The sequence below is a fragment of the Netta rufina genome (assembly GCF_964035555.1).
Source record: "Netta rufina genome assembly, chromosome: 2".
In the NCBI taxonomy this organism is placed as follows: domain Eukaryota; kingdom Metazoa; phylum Chordata; class Aves; order Anseriformes; family Anatidae; genus Netta; species Netta rufina.
The window spans coordinates 51,850,078-51,868,237 of record NC_140124.1 but is presented as its reverse complement, the minus strand read 5'-3'; the positions used below and the strand labels follow the sequence as shown (position 1 = coordinate 51,868,237).

General features: G+C 38.5%; 1 protein-coding gene across 4 annotated transcripts in view; it reads right to left on the bottom strand.

Moving 5' to 3' along the window:
- KIF13A (kinesin family member 13A) overlaps positions 1–18,160 on the bottom strand; it is a 115,655-nt gene that overhangs the window by 19,043 nt on the left and 78,452 nt on the right. For 2 of the 4 annotated variants that reach the window (XM_084281726.1, XM_084281728.1), the window contains exons 15-27: positions 17,759–17,845; positions 17,489–17,655; positions 16,055–16,177; positions 11,390–11,600; positions 6,943–7,105; positions 6,152–6,292; positions 4,423–4,572; positions 3,705–3,869; positions 2,895–3,068; positions 2,197–2,348; positions 1,955–2,087; positions 1,684–1,830; positions 681–719 (exon numbers count right to left, since the gene is read on the bottom strand). In XM_084281726.1, the coding sequence (XP_084137852.1) occupies positions 681–719; positions 1,684–1,830; positions 1,955–2,087; positions 2,197–2,348; positions 2,895–3,068; positions 3,705–3,869; positions 4,423–4,572; positions 6,152–6,292; positions 6,943–7,105; positions 11,390–11,600; positions 16,055–16,177; positions 17,489–17,655; positions 17,759–17,845 (1,852 nt within the window). The remainder of the gene's footprint in view (positions 1–680; positions 720–1,683; positions 1,831–1,954; positions 2,088–2,196; positions 2,349–2,894; positions 3,069–3,704; positions 3,870–4,422; positions 4,573–6,151; positions 6,293–6,942; positions 7,106–11,389; positions 11,601–16,054; positions 16,178–17,488; positions 17,656–17,758; positions 17,846–18,160) is intronic. The other 2 variants (XM_084281729.1, XM_084281727.1) reach the window with 1 other exon arrangement.

Below are 18,160 nucleotides of genomic sequence, written 5' to 3'. Positions count from 1 at the left end.
GTAATGTGCTTTACATTTTTAGGTATTTCTTATCCTGGCCCTTGCCATCTTTTTAAATGATTCTTCTTTTAAGTTTTCTGAACTGTGACTGTCCTGTATTTACTTATCACACAAGGAGCCAGGCTCAAGGTTTGTTGGTTTGTTTTCACGTAGATGAGCTTAAAATAGAAAAAATGTTTCACTGAACTTCTGTATTCCCCACACTCGCATCCGCCACTCTCTCTCCCACTAGCGTTTCAGAAAACGGCACAACTTCAAAGGTTAAGATGTTTTCTTTAGAAAACAAAGCAAAACAGCCCAATGCTGTATAATTTGGTTGACAAGAACTTGTGTACCTTCAGGCTTTGTTTTGTTTTGTTTTGTTTTTCCCCTAAGATAGTCACTGGAAACTATTTCCATTTTAAATTCAAGTTTCTAAGCTTTTATTTCCATAGCAATTCATGTAGCCAGTTAGGAGAGCTGACTGCTGAGTACTAGAGAGAAGAGCACACTGTAAGAGTATAAAGTCACATGGTAAACTGAAATAGCAGTGTTTTATAGCCCAGGTAGCCTCTTAAATGCACAGCATATATTTCAAAGCTGCTTTTGCTTGCACCAGTATGCTTGTTCATTGGAAAGTTGCTGGCTATTAGCATTAGCTGTGCCCCATGCCACAGGATTGACAGCAACAGCAGCAATACCTGGTAACTATCCATATCACCACCATCCTCCTCCTCCTTCTGGTAGGAGAAAATACATTTTGTAAAACACAAAAGAACATGCATTTTTTCAACAGAAAAATCAAAGAATTACCCCAAACCACAAGTACAAAAGCATCTTGCCACAAACAAATTTGTATAATGTTAAAATTACAACATTCAAATAACCAAAGCCTTATTAACAGGTAGGATCAGATCTTTCTTCAGACTACAGCATCTCAGCCACGATTTTAGCGGTTACATTTAGTAAAAAAACAGAGTTCGTAGAATACAGTGCCAGAAAAAGGGCTTAGCAAGCATATCATCAATATTTTCACTTTATAGTTTCATCTGTACTCATGGCTAGAATTACTTGTGGTTCTGAATGTCTGAAGGTGCCTTTCTTTCCTGGGTGACCTGTTCCACTTGTTCTTTGCTATCACTGTTAAAAGGATCCTTAATTTCTTATACAAATTTATCTAGTAGCAGCAAGAAGCCATTTATACTTCTTAAGACCTTTTTCTGCTAGCTTTAACAGCCCTTTTGCATTCAGTAAATCAGTGATCAAGTAAACTGCTTGAAAAGATAACTAGTATCTCACTAAGACATTTTCCTATCTCTTTTTTTTCCTCATTCTTTTCGCCTTAATTTTCACTGTCCCACAAGGGACAGAAACTAACCAAACTAGTAACCCCGTATTAATTTCACCTCTACACACAAAAAGTAAAAACAACTTCCATATACCTGCTGTCTTGCATATACCTAAATATTACACTTGGTTCTTTATCAGTTATACATTAACTTACAAGCATGAAAAAAAAGCAGATATAGCACCCTATGATCAAATATATGTATTAGACTCAAACAAATATAAAACAACAAAATTATCCTATCATGTATCAGTGTGTGAGCTAAGGTCCCTTTTGGAACTCTGTTGGGCAGGGTTCTAGAGCAGCAAAGCAAAATCAACAAAATAAATCGGTGCATGATAAAGTAACTGTCTTACCTGGTAGCTGTCCAAGCCCCTTTGCAATTTGGTTGATCTGGCAGTCACACCACCTATGGAGACTGAAAGAATTGCTTCTACCATGAGAGGCAACGTTCCCGAATGTTGTACAGGTTTCACTGTCACCTGAACTCTGCGAGAATGACCCTGAGCAGGAAGGCAGCCAAGAGAGAAAGAAAGGCAGAGAGGGAGAGAAAAACAAACAGAGAGAAACTAAGAATAACATTAAGAATCAATGTACGTATGAATAAGACAACACGAAAAGACATACCTGCCTAAGCTGGAAAATCCCCCCTGTGTTTACATCCTTTGCCTGATGGAGTTCAACTGCAGTATACTCTCCCATCTCATTCAATTCTTGTATGGAAATCCACATTTCTATTCTTCGTGTTACTTCATTCCACCTAAAAAGGTATACCAACAAAACTTAATGCTTGCCTCACCGAAGTATGATTTGTGAGCCACAGGTATTAGAAAGCCTTTGGAAAGCTGATAGAAGCATTTTATTTTTACCTGTCTCTCAGAGTCCTTGTTTTAGCATGAAGAGAATCAACTTCCCAAACAGAGGTGCCGTTGCCTGTACATCTGTGACCCCACACCTCGATAGCAAGAGCTCCTTCTGAAATGAACTCCAAAAACTCCTCTGTGACATTCACCACATAGTCCTGGAAATGAGACAAGCTTATGATATCTAATCAGATGAAATAACTGCATCTCCTCAATTGGTTTGTAAGGACACACCAAACAATTACTTACTTGCATGGCTCAACCATACAGTTTGGATGATAAAGCTTGACTCTGGTCAAAAGAGTTGTGAAACAAATCATCTCAGCAACTACTGCTTCTGCATCCTGTGTATCACGCTTGAAAATTTCCACTGAAACCACCTCACAGCTCCATTACCATTTTTAAAGACACTTAGCTTACCCAACAGGTATATAACAAGATGTCATTCTATAAACTATAGTTTCCCCTGTGCATATTAAAGATGACTTACAAGACCACAAATGACAAGAATGTTTTCCTTTTGCTACATTTTGAAGAGGTGGTGAAGTGAAATATTATAGCATTTAAACTATTGTCAAAAGTCATTATTTATATGACTTGATTCCCTCCTTCTTCCCCCAGGGAAAACAAGGCTTAAATTCTGAACAGCTCAGCTCAAACATACCATCCTCCTGATAATACTATTTCATGCAGAAAATAATTACCTGACAGTGAGAGAAAGTCACTGTATAATGAGCATCCTTGCTCTGAGGTGAAGGCACATCTGGATCTACCACTGGTGCTGCTACTGTTGACACGCATTGGTCCCAGAATGTGTATTGACAGAAGACAAAGTTGGAGAGATTAGGTGGCAGTCCAGTTGCTTCTTTTATTTTTACCTGAGGAGATAAGACAGATGTTCTCATGGTTATTTCCTCTACTGTAAACTGTTTAAAATGAAGCTTTTCAACCAAAATTATCAACACCTAAGAATTTTTAAAAGATAACTCCAATTGCTTTCTAAAGATGTCCAAACTTGGGAAATCTGTATTTTGCATATACAAAAATGCAGATGCAAGAAAAACTGTTACAGGCATCTAACTAGCCCACCCACACACGTTTTCTTTGAGTTTGATACACTTGAGTAAAACACTTCTTAATCACAGAAAAAATGAAATCCAGACACTAACCATAGATACTACATTAGATAATCAAACAAATCACAGGAAGTGGATATCTGGAAAAACTGTTTCCCCTTCTGTGTCTGCCAAGAAAGCCAGTCCTTGTAATGTCAGTATTTGTGAAGTAGACCTCTGCTTACCAGAAACTAATGCTACTTAATTCAGTCACAGGCAACCACAGCCAGTTAGACTGACATACACTGAACTGGAACCAAGAGTAGTCTCCCTCTCCTCCTTTTCTCTTTAGAAAATTTAAAGCAAGCAATAGCTGACATAGCTGAGTACTTTACATCAGACCAACTACATAGTTACAAAGGTCTGAAACTGTTAAATCCATCATGTGTTCTCACTTACCCTGCAGGAGAGCTTTTTTGCTCTGTGAATAACTTCTCCATTGTTATCCATGACTTCCAGACTCCCACTCTCACTGGAGTTCTCAGATGAGTCATCTCCTTCTACTACACGTTCTGGGACAGACCCAGTGACTCGCATTACTTCAACATGCAACCGTCCTGCAACCTAAGGCAAGATAAACACTCAGAACCTACGCAGAAAGGATTTAAAGACATTAAGACAGGAGATATCTAACTCCAGGAGGTGCACAGAAACTGGCAGCTAGCACTGAGCATTAGAACTGAACAGCTCACAACCATCAAAGGAAAAGTAAGAATGACAAAAAAGATGAGAAAGGAACATAAAGGAACTGTTTGCATGCAGAACTACTGAGCTTTTTAATTCATATGCTACAGAAAAGGCACACAGCATCATGACTGTGCATCAAAACTTCAATATGCTGGTTTTTTGCTCAGCTACCAATATTGATACTATGAATTTTATTCTGCCGTTTTAGTAGATGGGCAACTTTAAACACTTAAACAGAAAACATATATCAATTTGCAAAGCAGTTATTCACTGGGAAACAAGTCAATAAGCCTCATTTGCTCATTAAAACATGGTGCATATTACTAAGTCGCCCTGCAAAAAATCATGTTACCAATGAATGAATGAACGTATGGATGCACAGGTATGGATGCACAGCCCTGCTATACGTTAGGGCACTATTTCACATTACCTCCCCCTGCTGGCTGATGATGGGCACAGCATACTGCAGCTTAACATCATAGAAAAGGCACTCCAAAAACACATTTGCCACGCCAATTAAATTGTGATTCTCTTGTGCTTCATAAAAAGGATCACCTCTTTTGCCAATGAGCTTCCTTACCTGTTTTAAAGAGCACAAAAGTTATTTCAAAAACTGCAAGCATGAAAATAAAAATTAAATAACCAAGACAAGAGCACGTCACAAAACCTAAGGGACTACCATTCTTTTCTTTTCCTTCCTGTTAACACAAGCAGAAAGGGACTGGGAGCTATCAGAAATCTGTAATGAAATCTTTGAGATGAGACATTATGCAATCTTTTCTTTACTACAGCAAATAGTAATATGGCCCACATTTTTTTGTGATGTCAAGGTGAACCAGACTTTACCATTGGCAAGTACAACAGACATTGCTTTGAAGAAGTTTTGCCTTACTTTTCTGCTCTGTTTACTCTTTTTAAATGAAAGGATAAATCATCTCCAGGATGAATAGGCTGCTGCTAGGACAAAATGGAAAGTACAGGATGACTCCTGCTTAATCCTACAAGTGTTCCCAAGAATCCTCAAGAGCTGAGAACACGTCTGCAGCATTTTCTACAAGTACCACATAACACAGCCACAAAGAATTCGCATGGATTCCAGGCATGATAGGCACACCTCAGTGGACATTAGCTCCTTCCCTTCTCCTCTTTTGTCTTCAACATGTATTTGACCTATGTGTTTCTATGTAGTACACAAAACACATGCATTATGCCCAACCTATGCTATGGAAAGAATAATTCTGCCTCGGGAAGACATGTTAATGTATTGAAAGGGTGTGTTATCAGTTCTTACTAAAGTCAGCAGCAACATCGTCGTTTCCTTCAATGGGCACTGACGAAGTGCCTGACCTCCCCTGCGTTACAATTTTAGAGATTTGCAGTGCTTTGTCCAAGGGCACAAAAGCACAACAGTTGTTCAAACATATTTGAGAATGATTCTTGATACAATTAATTCAGATGCTCCATGTCAGCCATAAGACAGTAAGGTATACTTCTTGTGTACGTCTACCTTGATACTTGAGGACATCTTCCGGAACACCAAATCTCACATCTGTCTCTTGCCAGGAAACAAAGAAGCTTTTGACAAGTCTTACACTCATTTCTAAAGGCTGACCTGTTATTTAAATTCTCATGACATGCCATCAGGTTTTGACAGAGATACTGATGCAGACTAAATATTGATTTATTCACTGCCTTAAGGTAGGGGGATATACAAATGAGATTACAGAATATTTCACATTTTAAAATAAGTTCTGTGCCACTCGTGTTCTGCACCGTAAGTACATCTAAGCAGCACAAGCACTCTCTAGTCATCCTTTGATACGAACCACATTTTAATCATTCTTTCTAATGCTGTTTGCTGTTTCAATTCAGACTAATGCCTGTCTGCATGGCAGCTGTATTATGGCAGGTAAACATATGCTCTTACTGGTGTCATGAGTCATTAACTCAACACAATTACATCTAAGAATACAACTTAGGATAAGATATAGCTGTGTTTTACTCTGCATGGGCATTTTGTTCATAGCTGTTTCATTTTTTTTTAACCATAGTGCTGTATCCTTCAACATACTAAGTCATTGCACTTTATCTGTACAACATACTAAAAGGGAAACAAAAACTCAGTCAGTGATCCCCTTCATAAAAAAATAAATTAATACCTCAGGAATTTTCTCCTTCCATTCTTGATAGAGGTCTCTCATGTCAATCAATTTGTTCTCTAGTTTCTCAATAGTCCACACTTGAGTAGCTTTTCCTTTTCTTCTCACTTGAATAGCAGGCTCGCTCACTATTGCGCCCCTCTAAACCAGAGGAAAAAATAATCACTGCAGGAAAGGTGCTTGCATGTAAGTAGTTTAACCTCTCACTCAAATTGTGCTCTTAAAAAGGAATGAAATAAAGAGCATACAGCTTCCTTCTGTGTGCCAGCCATACCGCTTTTGTCCTCAAACAGAACATACCCCATACATCTCTGAAGATCCAGACCTCTTTATTCTTCTCAGACAACTTTCATTCACACAGGATCATTAACAACGCTCTCAATCAAATCTCTTATGACAGGTGTATCATTTTAAGTGCTATTTACAGCAACACTACAACTCGAAAATCCTCAAGAAAAATCATAAGAATATTTAACAGAAATCGGTAATTTTTGCACACATAACTAAAATGCAGCATTCTACTTAGGTTTTACAGCAACAGAACACAAATGTCTGCTCACAAACCGCATGCACATCCTTATTACTACACACTTGAAAGAACAGTAGGAGCCATCCTTAATGCTACAATCCCACTTTTATCTTATTCACTTTCAACACAATTAAAATCACAGAGCATCCGTATTTTGCCTACGTATAATCCAACAAAAATAATCTTTTATGGCCTTAATTACATCTACACACTTTGAATTAGGCATAAAACCATTTCATTTCCCAGCTCTATTTGTTATTACCTTTTTGTTGGCACTGAGGTTTTCAGCAGGGATTTGTAGTGTTACTTGATAATCTGTTAGCTTACTCATTTCTTCTGCTAAGAAGTTTGCTTCTCTCACCAGCGTATTTGCTTTCACTATCTGCTCTCGAAGTTTAGCCAGGCTCTGTCGAAACAATTCATCCCTGTGGTGCAGTAGGTAACATGAAAAATACACAGAAACCTATTTCTATTATTGGAAAGCTGCAAATAGAGGTGCTAACAAAGACTTTTCTGAAGCAAGTGCAAGGAGAAACACTATATGGCACTATGTCAGCAAACACAAAACAGTGTGGGACAGTTTTATTGGGGAAGAACAGTGATCACATATTAAGCAAATATATTATGTATATGCCCAAATAATTAAGTAATGCCCAAATAAAAGGGCACAGCACTATGACAGCTGTTAGAGTGATAATTTGTTAAAAGCCCAAGGGATATTCTTAACTTTCAAGAAATGAAATAATTGCAGCTGTCTTTGCCTTTAATCTGTAGTCGTGTCCCACAGAAACTACCAGTCCCAACATGTGACTCGTCTTGATAAAAACTGCTTTTCCTCGGGTGGTGATGTTGGAACCTGCAATCACTGCCAGCCACAGCTTTACGTTGCAGCCAGGGCTCTGCAGTGCTACGGACCCCCAGAACTCCCTGCATATACTTAAGCCATCTCAAGCATGGATATTAAAAGACACATTGAGTCCTATTTAGCAGAAGCACCTCTTAATAGATGAATGAGCACTGGGTAAAGCTCCTGCACTCTGTACAGTTAAGTCTCTGGACAAGTTCCAGAAAGGTTTCTAAGGCCTGTCTGAGCAAATCTCTTCTAACCTCAAACCCGGCAAACCTGCTACGACACATCCTGTACCTCCACCTGCAATACCGTGATCCATTCTCACCTGGGGATCTCTTCTTTATTTTGCCTTTTAAAGTATCACGGTCATCGTTTGAACAAATGGCAAGTCCTTCTTTCTGCCCTTCCTGTAATCCCATTTACTGTGCCCCATTATCTCCTGCATAAAACTCCTGATCGAATTTCAGATTTTCCAGTGACCAGCACTCCCTTGTAGGAATTTTCATCTTTTCTAGGAAAGTCCTACTAAAACCTAGTGCGTGTTGTGCACATCTACTTCTCATTCCCATGAAACACACTACATCACAGGCAATAAATTAACTCACGGGCCTTGCTGTGAATACTGGCAAAATTTGCCTATTTGCTTTTGCTCAGATAAGCTCGGATCTTTCATGCATCTTTATTGTACAACCCACAAATTGCTGTTAACATGCCTTTTAATCCCCAGTAGAATTCTTCCTGAGTGGTTATCTTTTTTCAAAATACCTCAAAGGAACAGCCTGGGTAATTCAAAGTGCCCTCTGATTCTTCCCTGACACTGCATCAAGGTAGCAAACAACTAGCAGCCTTAGCGGGCAGCTCTGCATTTTAGTGCCTTAAACATGCAAAAACGTGTGCCTTCGTCTCTCTCCCCTACCTGGCCTAAGTTTGTAATAGTGGTGGGTTCCCCAGACAGCTCTAATTCTGGATTCACCCAGAAAATGAAGACAGTTGGGAATTACTCACTGAACAGTGCTTAATGCTGAAAGTACACTGCACCTGCAAGCACTGCGAGGCAGCTGCCTGGCTTGAGAAACAGAAGCAAGCTTTGATCTCTAAGTGCTTTAAGAGGCACGGGATTCAACTCCAGCCAGTCCCTTCCTTGAGTCAGGAAACCTGCATCTGGCTGCTTTGGTTTGGGGATGCTCCCACACCAATCTCTTCTTCGCTAGATCCTTGAGGAAGGGATGGTTTAAGACTATAAGGAGGACTGAGGAGTGGCAATGGTAGCTCAACCCATTACTATGGGTAGTTCCCATTATCTTACACGTATTGCAGTTGTCTTTTTCTACAGCTGTGGCAGCATCCTTCCAGAAACACAGCTGAAAATGACATTTTTCACACTGGATTTCTTAATTTTTACTACATATAACCCGTATGGCAAACTCCGTCAGGGTGTTAGCCAAAGCAAATATCCACCAACCGTGAAATGCTGAAACAACTGCTAGCGACCCTTTCAGTCTGACACTCAGGAAGTGTCTCTGGGATTCCCAGCACCAGACAGAGAATGCTGACTCCAAATGAACTAAAGCTCTGCTCCAGTTCACCCCCACCCCCACTCCAACAGATAAATTCATTCAAAGTTCAATGGATTTACTTCATGTCAACGGGCTTTAACTCTGCATCAGGTATCATCCGTCCTTCCGCAGTCAGCACAGAGCTAGAATCAACAAACCCTGTAATGTGTTCTAGCTGATGGGACAGATACAGCCATGTGCTTAAATCTGATGCTTATCAAATTCCTTCCACTGGCTGACCCGATAGAGCTCGGCTCCATTAGCAATGGCAACAGAACAGCAGCTAAAACTGCACTCATCAAACCCTGTACAACCCAGAGACCTGTCTCTTTCATGTGTTCTTCACATTGTGTTTTCCCTTATTTTCTGTACTTCTTGCCCTCTGGCCAGTGAGCTGGCGAAAACCCTCTCAGAACTTTGTGACACACTTTTACAGAAGAAATTCCTTAAAGATTTTTCTTAGTTAGCAAGACTCAAAACTTTTTTTTTTTTTTCCAAAGCCCCCAAAAAACATCTAAAAAAAAAAAAACACAACATAGAAGTTATACCTAAGAGATATATAAAGCATTCACCCATGAGGTCCAGAGCCAGAATGCTTGTCAAAGCACAGCTCCTCATAAAATGCTTCAAACAACTACGGAGGAGAGAAGGCTGGTAGAGCCCTTAGCCTTGATACCTCTCCAGATTCTCATTTTTATGTCATTCCACAGTCACAGTATGTGTATGCAGTTAATTTTAAGACAATCAGTTGCAATTTATTCTTGTCAGCTCTCAGTGACAGGCAAGAAGGTGCTTTTTTTTTTTGCCTTTTTTTTTTTTTTTATTATTTTTACCGCTGCTTCTTCCTTTCTGTTGCATCTTTTATAGGCATTTTATAGGTATCTTTAACCCATAAGCCCAGTTTTCATCTCTGCTACTGAAATGGGTCATCAGTGATTTCTTGATGGCCTTGCTGTGCTCAGAGCAGTACTGAGCAGCAGTGATTCTGAGCGGCGTGTTTTTTGCTTCACATTCCTTCTGAACCACTAAAGCAGCCTGCAAATCACAACCATGACTCTGCAATGCTTTACATTCAGTTCACAATACAATGATTCTGTTTTTAGTTCTTACGGGGGCAAACAATCATTTTAATTAAAGTTGAAACAGAGCAATGCTTCTCTCCCTATGCTTGCCATGGAAAACATTCTAGTTGTCATTGCTGAGTGTGTGAACAGATTGCTTTTTTTTTTTTCCATGCCAAACTTGGCAGAAATTACAAAACAAAAGCTCACATAATAACTAAACCAAGATCTGTTCTGTTCTATTTTTAACATTCTGAATGTGAAAGCTGCAATGCAATCTTGGCTTCCTTTATTTAGTTAGACTTGTCTTGTGCATGGATTAATTTATTTCTGGTGGAGGATAAAGCAAAAGTAATCAAAATAGGAAGGAGCATTCAAACTCTCTGCATATAGAAAAAATGTGGAGTGAACAATGGAGCTTCTGTTTTAAAAGAAGACAGATTTAAAAGATGCTCACAAGAAGCCCACTAGTACATGTAGTCATTCTTCCCACTGAACAAACCCATGGACAGAATACTCATTTGTACACTGAAGACCTGTCAGCAAAAAAAATGATCTTGCTAGCTGACCCTAGAACTTCTCTCCAGGGAACTGATGGCTTTCTCTCTCCAGTGATACCAAGTGCAAGCTTCTCTCTTTGTCAAGATGCAAACACAAACTTGCTGCTCAAGCTCTGCTCACAACTTCCTGGTCTGCTTTTTAAACTTTCCCTGCAAATCACGTCATGATCTTTCACCAGGGCTTTGTTCAGGTGCAATGCTATTCCCTTCCAAAGAGGCTCCTGACTTTTCACCTCACTGCAAGCTTTTTCTTCCTAAACAGCTCAAACATACTCTGTTTGACTGTTCTCAAACATAAAGTAATCCTCTTGTACAAAACTTAAGAATTACCATTTTAAAAATATTTTTTCTTATTTTAGATTGCAAAATACTGTGCTCTCCTTGTATACTCTTGCATTGGGTTTACATGGAAAAGTTTTGGTAGCAGGGGAACTGCACGGGTGGCCTCTGTGAGCAGATCCCAAAAATGTGAGCAGATCCCAAAAGCTTCCCCTTGTCAGATCAGAGCCAGCTAAATAAAATCCTAACATCTTGGTGGAGGCAAATCTTGTACTGCAATTTAATTCTACAAAATTAGACAACATCATTTCTTTCTGACAAACTGTTCAAGCCTCATATTTCCCTTAGAGTTCACCCTCTGTAGTTCTTATTAATTCTTTTGTTTTAACTCCAGCATTCTCACCTCTCTTCTGTCCAGAGATTTAGTTTCTGCTGTGCAGTCTGAGCAGTGTAGGACAGTCTTTCAGTACTATGCTGATGTTGCCTTTCTGGAGAGAGCTGCTGGCGTAGCTGCTCTAACTCACGTTCATACATCAGCCGCTGCTCTTCAAGAGCACTTCGCTTCTCTTCCAAGTACTGTTTCTCCAAGATCTGGACCACGTTTTGTACAGGGTCTAAGAAAAAAAACAAGGGGGAAAAATGTGAGAAAATGTGAGATAATGTTGCCTTTTTTATTTATATGGCAACAGCAATCGAGATCTCCCAGAATCTTTGCAAACACAGGATGTCTGTTGCCCCCCAAAAAACAAAATCCAAAATAATAAATAAATACTGAATTAAATAAATAAATCCAAGCGAGAAACAATTTTGGCATGCAATTAAGCTAGAACAATGGTTCTGACCCTCTTCTACTGCATACTTCAGTACTGGGAATTTATAATATGCTCCACAATCCCAGTAGAAAAAAAGAATAAATCGAAAAGGGAACAAATCAGTAAGAAAATAAGGAAACAATGCAAAATACGAAGAGAAGATGATGTTAACCAGAGAAGGAAATGATTTCAGGAAGTAAAAAGCAATTTACTTTCTCCATTTTGGCAGAGAAAGAGACATGTTGAATTGCTGCAGATGTAAGCTGAGACAAATTGTCTAACTGATCATGCATCGCACTGCGCCAATGAACTTCACAACACTGAAGCAGACAAAGCACATTCTGGAGGGGCCTTCTGCATTTAGTACTGCAAAGCACTTCTGGTCTCAGTATCACTCAGAGCAAATACTCATTAGGATACTCTGTCCTGAAACAACAACTGCTGGTGTCAATCAGCAATAGTTAAAACTAAATTACACTCAAATTAAACACAAATGACTTGGTCTGCTCCTGGTTTTAGGTCCAATGACAGGCTGTGCCTCTGACCGCAATTAAGTGGAATAAGCTGCTTCTACGTACTACCAGCACGTATCTCTTCTTCATGTATGTATGTTTGAAAGCTTAAACACAGCCAAAATCTGGTTTGCAAAAGGACCAATCTAGATGAACATATTTGAGTGACAGCACATGCCCTAAGAGACTGCTGATTATGTGTGCCAGACAGGGAAGGGAGAGGAGGAAGTTCCATAGCTGGAGGGGTGGACAGAGGAAATAACTTTGCAGCTCTAGGACATGTCAGGATTTTCAAACACAAAAACCCTGAGCTTTAAAATAATTGTTTGTGATCTCTTTCATTTTGCAAATATGTATATATATATATATATATATATATTTTTTTTTTTACATATATATACATATAAAATCATGTTGTGACTTTTAAGGATGCCAGACTGTCACAAAGGAGGGGGAAAATAAACCTACATTTAATTGCACTGCCTTGTTTCAGACTAGGGTTTTCTTCTCAAATATAAAATAATAAAAATAAATAACTCAGTGTGATTTAGTTATGAGTGCCTTCACTACCCAGATCCAGTCTTATTAAGACTTTGTGCAAGTTTTCCTGATACCACAATGCTACCTACATGAAACAAAACTTGGGTTTTTACAGCCTTAAGTAGAGGATTCACATGAAAGGTTCCACAGGAGATCCACCAACAGCACTGTGTGCTGGGCACCATAACAGGCACATACACTCTCCCAAAAACTAGATCCCTTGCATTTTTATGAACAACTGTAGCATTGCTATATCCAGTAATGTATACCAACTTTCTTAGTAGTTACCTACTGAGACTGATTTTGCTGAACTAACCTCCTGTCTGTGATTTTAACATACATGGATATTTAGGAAAGTCACTTTACAAAACAAATCCTTCATGTTATAAATGTCAGAAGAACAAACAAGATCCTCAGGATTCTGTTCCTACAGTGGATTTGCCCCTCAGCAACCTTTTTGAAATATTGATGTAGAGCACATCTTTATCTCTGGCAGAAAACAACAATAATTACAAGTTGCTACTGTTGCCCAAGCTGTCAGTGGAAGAAATCACTGGCTTCATAAAAACACATCACAAAATACCACTGAAATGGCAATTACAGATCATGAATTGAAAAGTTGATCAATATAAATAGCAACCAAATAGCAAAGCAGTGATCTAAAAGAGTCTTAAAATAACCAGAAACAGTACTTTTTAGTACATGACATTCTCAAAAATATGATTAGCTCTTTTTTATTTTTTAAACAGACGATGCAACAAAAGCAATTGACTGAAATGAGTTCTAATACCATAAAATACAAAGCAAGTTACTTGTGTTGACCTGCACCATCCTCCTCCTCCTATCTCATAGCGAGGATGGCTCATAATGCCAGTCATTTTCATGTGCATAGGTTTCAATGTATAATCCCTAAAACAGTTTAAACTATGTATAAGAAAAGTTGAGAAATGAGTATTATGCAGCAGAGAGAGAAGAGGCATGGAAGAAATTAAAGCCCTCTGTTGTGTTTGGAAACACAGGAAATGAATCTAAGGCTGAGTCATTAAGACAAGACTTTCCTAAACTGCTCCAAGACCAGCCCCAGTGTCAGGGAGCAGAGTTCTTTAATAACAGTGATCTTTACAGCCACCTGGATTTACAGAATTACAGCTATCCCAGGATCATGTTATACCAGGGAAAACAATTGGCACAAGATGCAACAAGCTAGTCTAAAATTTCTAATTTCAACCAAATTCAGTACTACTGGGAGTGAAAAGGGGAGTTATGCTTGTATTGCAATGCAAAATGTAAGCTTACACTTCAGAGGAGCCTTCAGTTTACCTTTTGAAGGAGATTCACACACACAAAAAAAGCCTTTAATACTGAAAAAGCAAAATATGGTGTGAATTATAAAACTTCTAGTTAGAACGTGAAAAAAGTCAAGAGTCAAGTGTTTTACAGTTTGGAAGAACTGCAAATGGTGATAAAGCTAGATTTAAACACCATGGTCCACTATTTTGGATTCCTCATGCAAAGGCAGATCAGGGAAGATTCTCCCCAGTGCTTGCCAAGCACCCAGTAAATTCCATTCAGTGTTAGAAGTCCCAAGTCATAACTTTCCACATATTCATGCTGTAAAACAGTATAATGATCCTGACAAGACCATTCGCATGCAGTTACTTCTCTGCAAACTGTTAGAATATTAACACTTAGCCAAAAGTATGTACTTTCTCCATAGGATGAACAGCACTTGATTACCTTGCTGTATCTTCACTTAATTCACATCAGGAATCTGTTAATCCAATAATAACAATGCTGAATAAAACCTTTAAGATTTCATACAAGTGTCTTTTCCTAAGCAAGCCAGGTGAAAATCCTGCTTTGCTATATTTTATCAAAATCCCTACCCTGAACTATAAATGTTTGTTTGCTTACATGAGAAACTGTGTAACCCAATCACATTTTTTACTTAACCACTGTACCCTATACAAGAATAAATCCTTGTTAGACCAGCATCACAGATTTGTGGTACAAAGCTGATCTGACAGAATCCCACAAAGAAAGTGAATGTGTTGATGTGGGGTGGGGAGAACTGGGATGTCTTCTTTACAGCTGTTTTCAAAGTCCCATGTTTTCCTCAGAGTTTCTTTGGAGCCAGATGTAAAGCGTGACACTGTTGTAACTGATTACATGCTTTGAAATCTAATGTTTGCACTCTGGAGAAACCAGGCTGCTCATCTAAAGAGAGTTACTGTTCTCAACTAGATGACTAGATCAAGGAATTAAAAAAAGAAAAAAGTCTTGCTTCAAGCTATATCAAACCACTGCTGTGAAAGAAAAAAAAAACACACAAACCCACGTATATACCTATATGTAATTATATACCAAATTTAAAACAAACAAAGCTTATCAGAGAATAAAACGATAGAATTAACAGGCTTCAGTCCATCTGCTTCAGTCCCTCACCCCTAGGCTATTTTCAGAGAATCTGAATGGCAGAATTAAGAGGTATCAGTTATTTAGTTATTTATTCTACCTTTCCCGTTTTTTTTTTCATTTTAAGGGAGAATAAATAAATGGTATTTTAACAAATCTGCTGTACTTCTTACCCAAGAAAATGGAAGCCTGCCAGAAAACCTGTAATTTAGATACAGCATCAAGAACAGAACCTGTAATTGCTATCTAGCTTGGAACCCAAATCAAAAAAGATCATCCAGTGATACTCGTGGCTGCTTGTTTTGTCAGGGTTTTATTATCACTTACTACTCCAACTTAGTTAAGCAATGCCTATGTGGGAGGGAGGGAGGGAGGAGAAGAGGCAAGAAGCAGTATAACTGGGTTACAATGCCTTTGAAACTGCGCGATGTGTGACTGCTAACATCTGCTGTGCTTTAGGGAGGAAAGGGCTCGAATGGGAAAGGAAAGTCTGCGCTGCCCTTCAGCAGGCACGGAAAACAACCCAACTAAGACTAAGACAGGCCTGGACCACAGTCAGAATATCCTACTGAACTGAAATGCAAAGATGTTTGAAAAACTGTGAAGAATCTAGCAGCTAGACTATAATACATCCAAATCAAAAAAGTGACCCTCTATTCAAAGGGCACTAGCTGACTGCTGACTGCAGTAGTTTATTCAATCCCCAGTTAGTAACAAGCAGATCAAGCACCAATGAATGCTTCCAAATTTCTCCAGCAGTATCATGCATGAGCCAATCGAGTTCAAAACCTTTGTCCCAGTTTTGGCACAGATACGGGATGGTTTGAGGCCTTAAGACAGGCAAGAGAATCTTCACGAGGGATGACAACACTGAAGACCACCAGGATGGTAGATTCATCTGAAATTCGTCTCCTGGTATGAGTGAACCATAATGAGAATAATTCTGTTATCAAACAGTAATTTCATATTCACTTGAATGGCTCTGTTATCCAACAGCAATTTCATATTAACTTGAAGAGCCTGACTCTGCAACTCACTCACACAAGTAATTCAATTCAATCAAAATCAGAACATAAAGAACTGCAAACTATTGCTAGAGAATCGAGTATACAAAATGATCACATTGTTCTCAAAAGAGAGAAAGATAAAGATTAAGAGGAGACCAAGAAAAATGTGGGTATTGTACAAAAGAAAGGAGTCACAAAGAAAGGAGAACAGAAGAAAATGAAACAATGTCTACTGTATCTTTTTGGTTAGAGACCAAAAACCAAGGCATTTGCCTCTCAAATTTTGTATAGTTTGAAAACTTGTACAAAGCACTCAGTAGCCCACTAAGTTTTTCATCATTTCTTCTTCCCATATTGTAAAACTTGAATTATGACGTGCCTTCTGGAAACCATGAAAATATAATGCTGTTTTATATAGCAAATTTTATATATGCCATGTATCATACCGTTATTTCATATTTATCACATTTTATCTACTATAACTGTCCAAAAAAGGCACTGAAGTAGGTTTTAACAAACTAAGATTAAAAACAACCTCAGAGTTAAAAATTATACTAGCTGACATTTTGACTACAGATTTATTATGATTTCAGTGCTGTTGTTTTTTTTTTTTAATACAGTAAAAATAGTGTCAGTAATATTCAATAGAAAAGAAAGGATAAAACACGTATCTGGAGCACCTTTCTGTCTGCGGTAACCTGTTAAAGCTAGAGGTCAGAAGGACTTAGGTGATGATTTGATGATTTGACTGCCACATGATTGCAATTCAGCTGCACTATAAAGATCAGCACACATACTGACAAAACTGCATGTCAGGTCACAAACCAACTACTTATTGTCTTGGTGAAATTTCTTCTTACCTCATTGACCGTTCATTTGGCATTTAATTTTTTATATTTTAATATGTGTGCATATACACACACACCTCCATACATGCACACACATATATATATTTATACCTATATTAAGGCCTTAATACAGGGACCAGAATTTTCATACGGGATGACAATACCAAAGACCATCCTGACACACCTGAGGGAGGGAGTGAGTGAGTGGATATATTTAACATTTTTTCTGTAAAACATCTTTTGCTGAAAATGCTCCAAAAGCCCCTCTAGTAAGTGTACCACCTGCTTTTAATCTAGAAATTAAGTTCCATGCTGAATTTGTTAAACAACCCAAAAGAACCTTTGGACTTAGCTGTCAATTCCCTTACCATTACTATTCAGTGTCTTCATAATAACTTCCATTTGAGCAAACTCATAATTGTAGTCTGGTTCTGAAGAAGCTTCACTGGCTGCATCCAGATCATGTTCTCCTAACAAAGCTTCTTTCTCAAAGTCTTTCAGCCAATCCCGTCGTTTCCTCTTTGGTAAATTGATTCTGCGTAAAAATAAAAAATTAGTTTCTAAAAAGTTTATGCAGAACAGTGGAAGGAAAAATAGGCTGAATGTAATAATGTTAGAGAATAAAGATAAACCATTACCTAAAGAAGTGGTTGTTTCCCCATAATATTCTATCTCCATGCCATAGCTGAGTGACAGAACATACCAGTGCACCATTTACACAGGATCTGAAAAAAAAAAGAAAATTCGACTTCAGTGAAATCCTAAGACTAAAAGTTTGGAAAGTACCTATAAGATGTACTGTTTCTCACATCTACAGACAGTGATTTGTATCACATAATGCACAAATCAGCTAGGTTCTCATTAAAGTATCAACGGGAAAATTACTGGTCTGATTTCTACTATGAGAACTAAACACCAAACCTCTTTTCCCCTCCAGCTCTGGCTGTTGCAGCTCATCAGCAGGCACACAGACAAAGTTGAATTTAGTTGTATTTTTTTTTTAATGTCTGTTTCTCAAAGTGGGTCACTGCCTGTTTCTT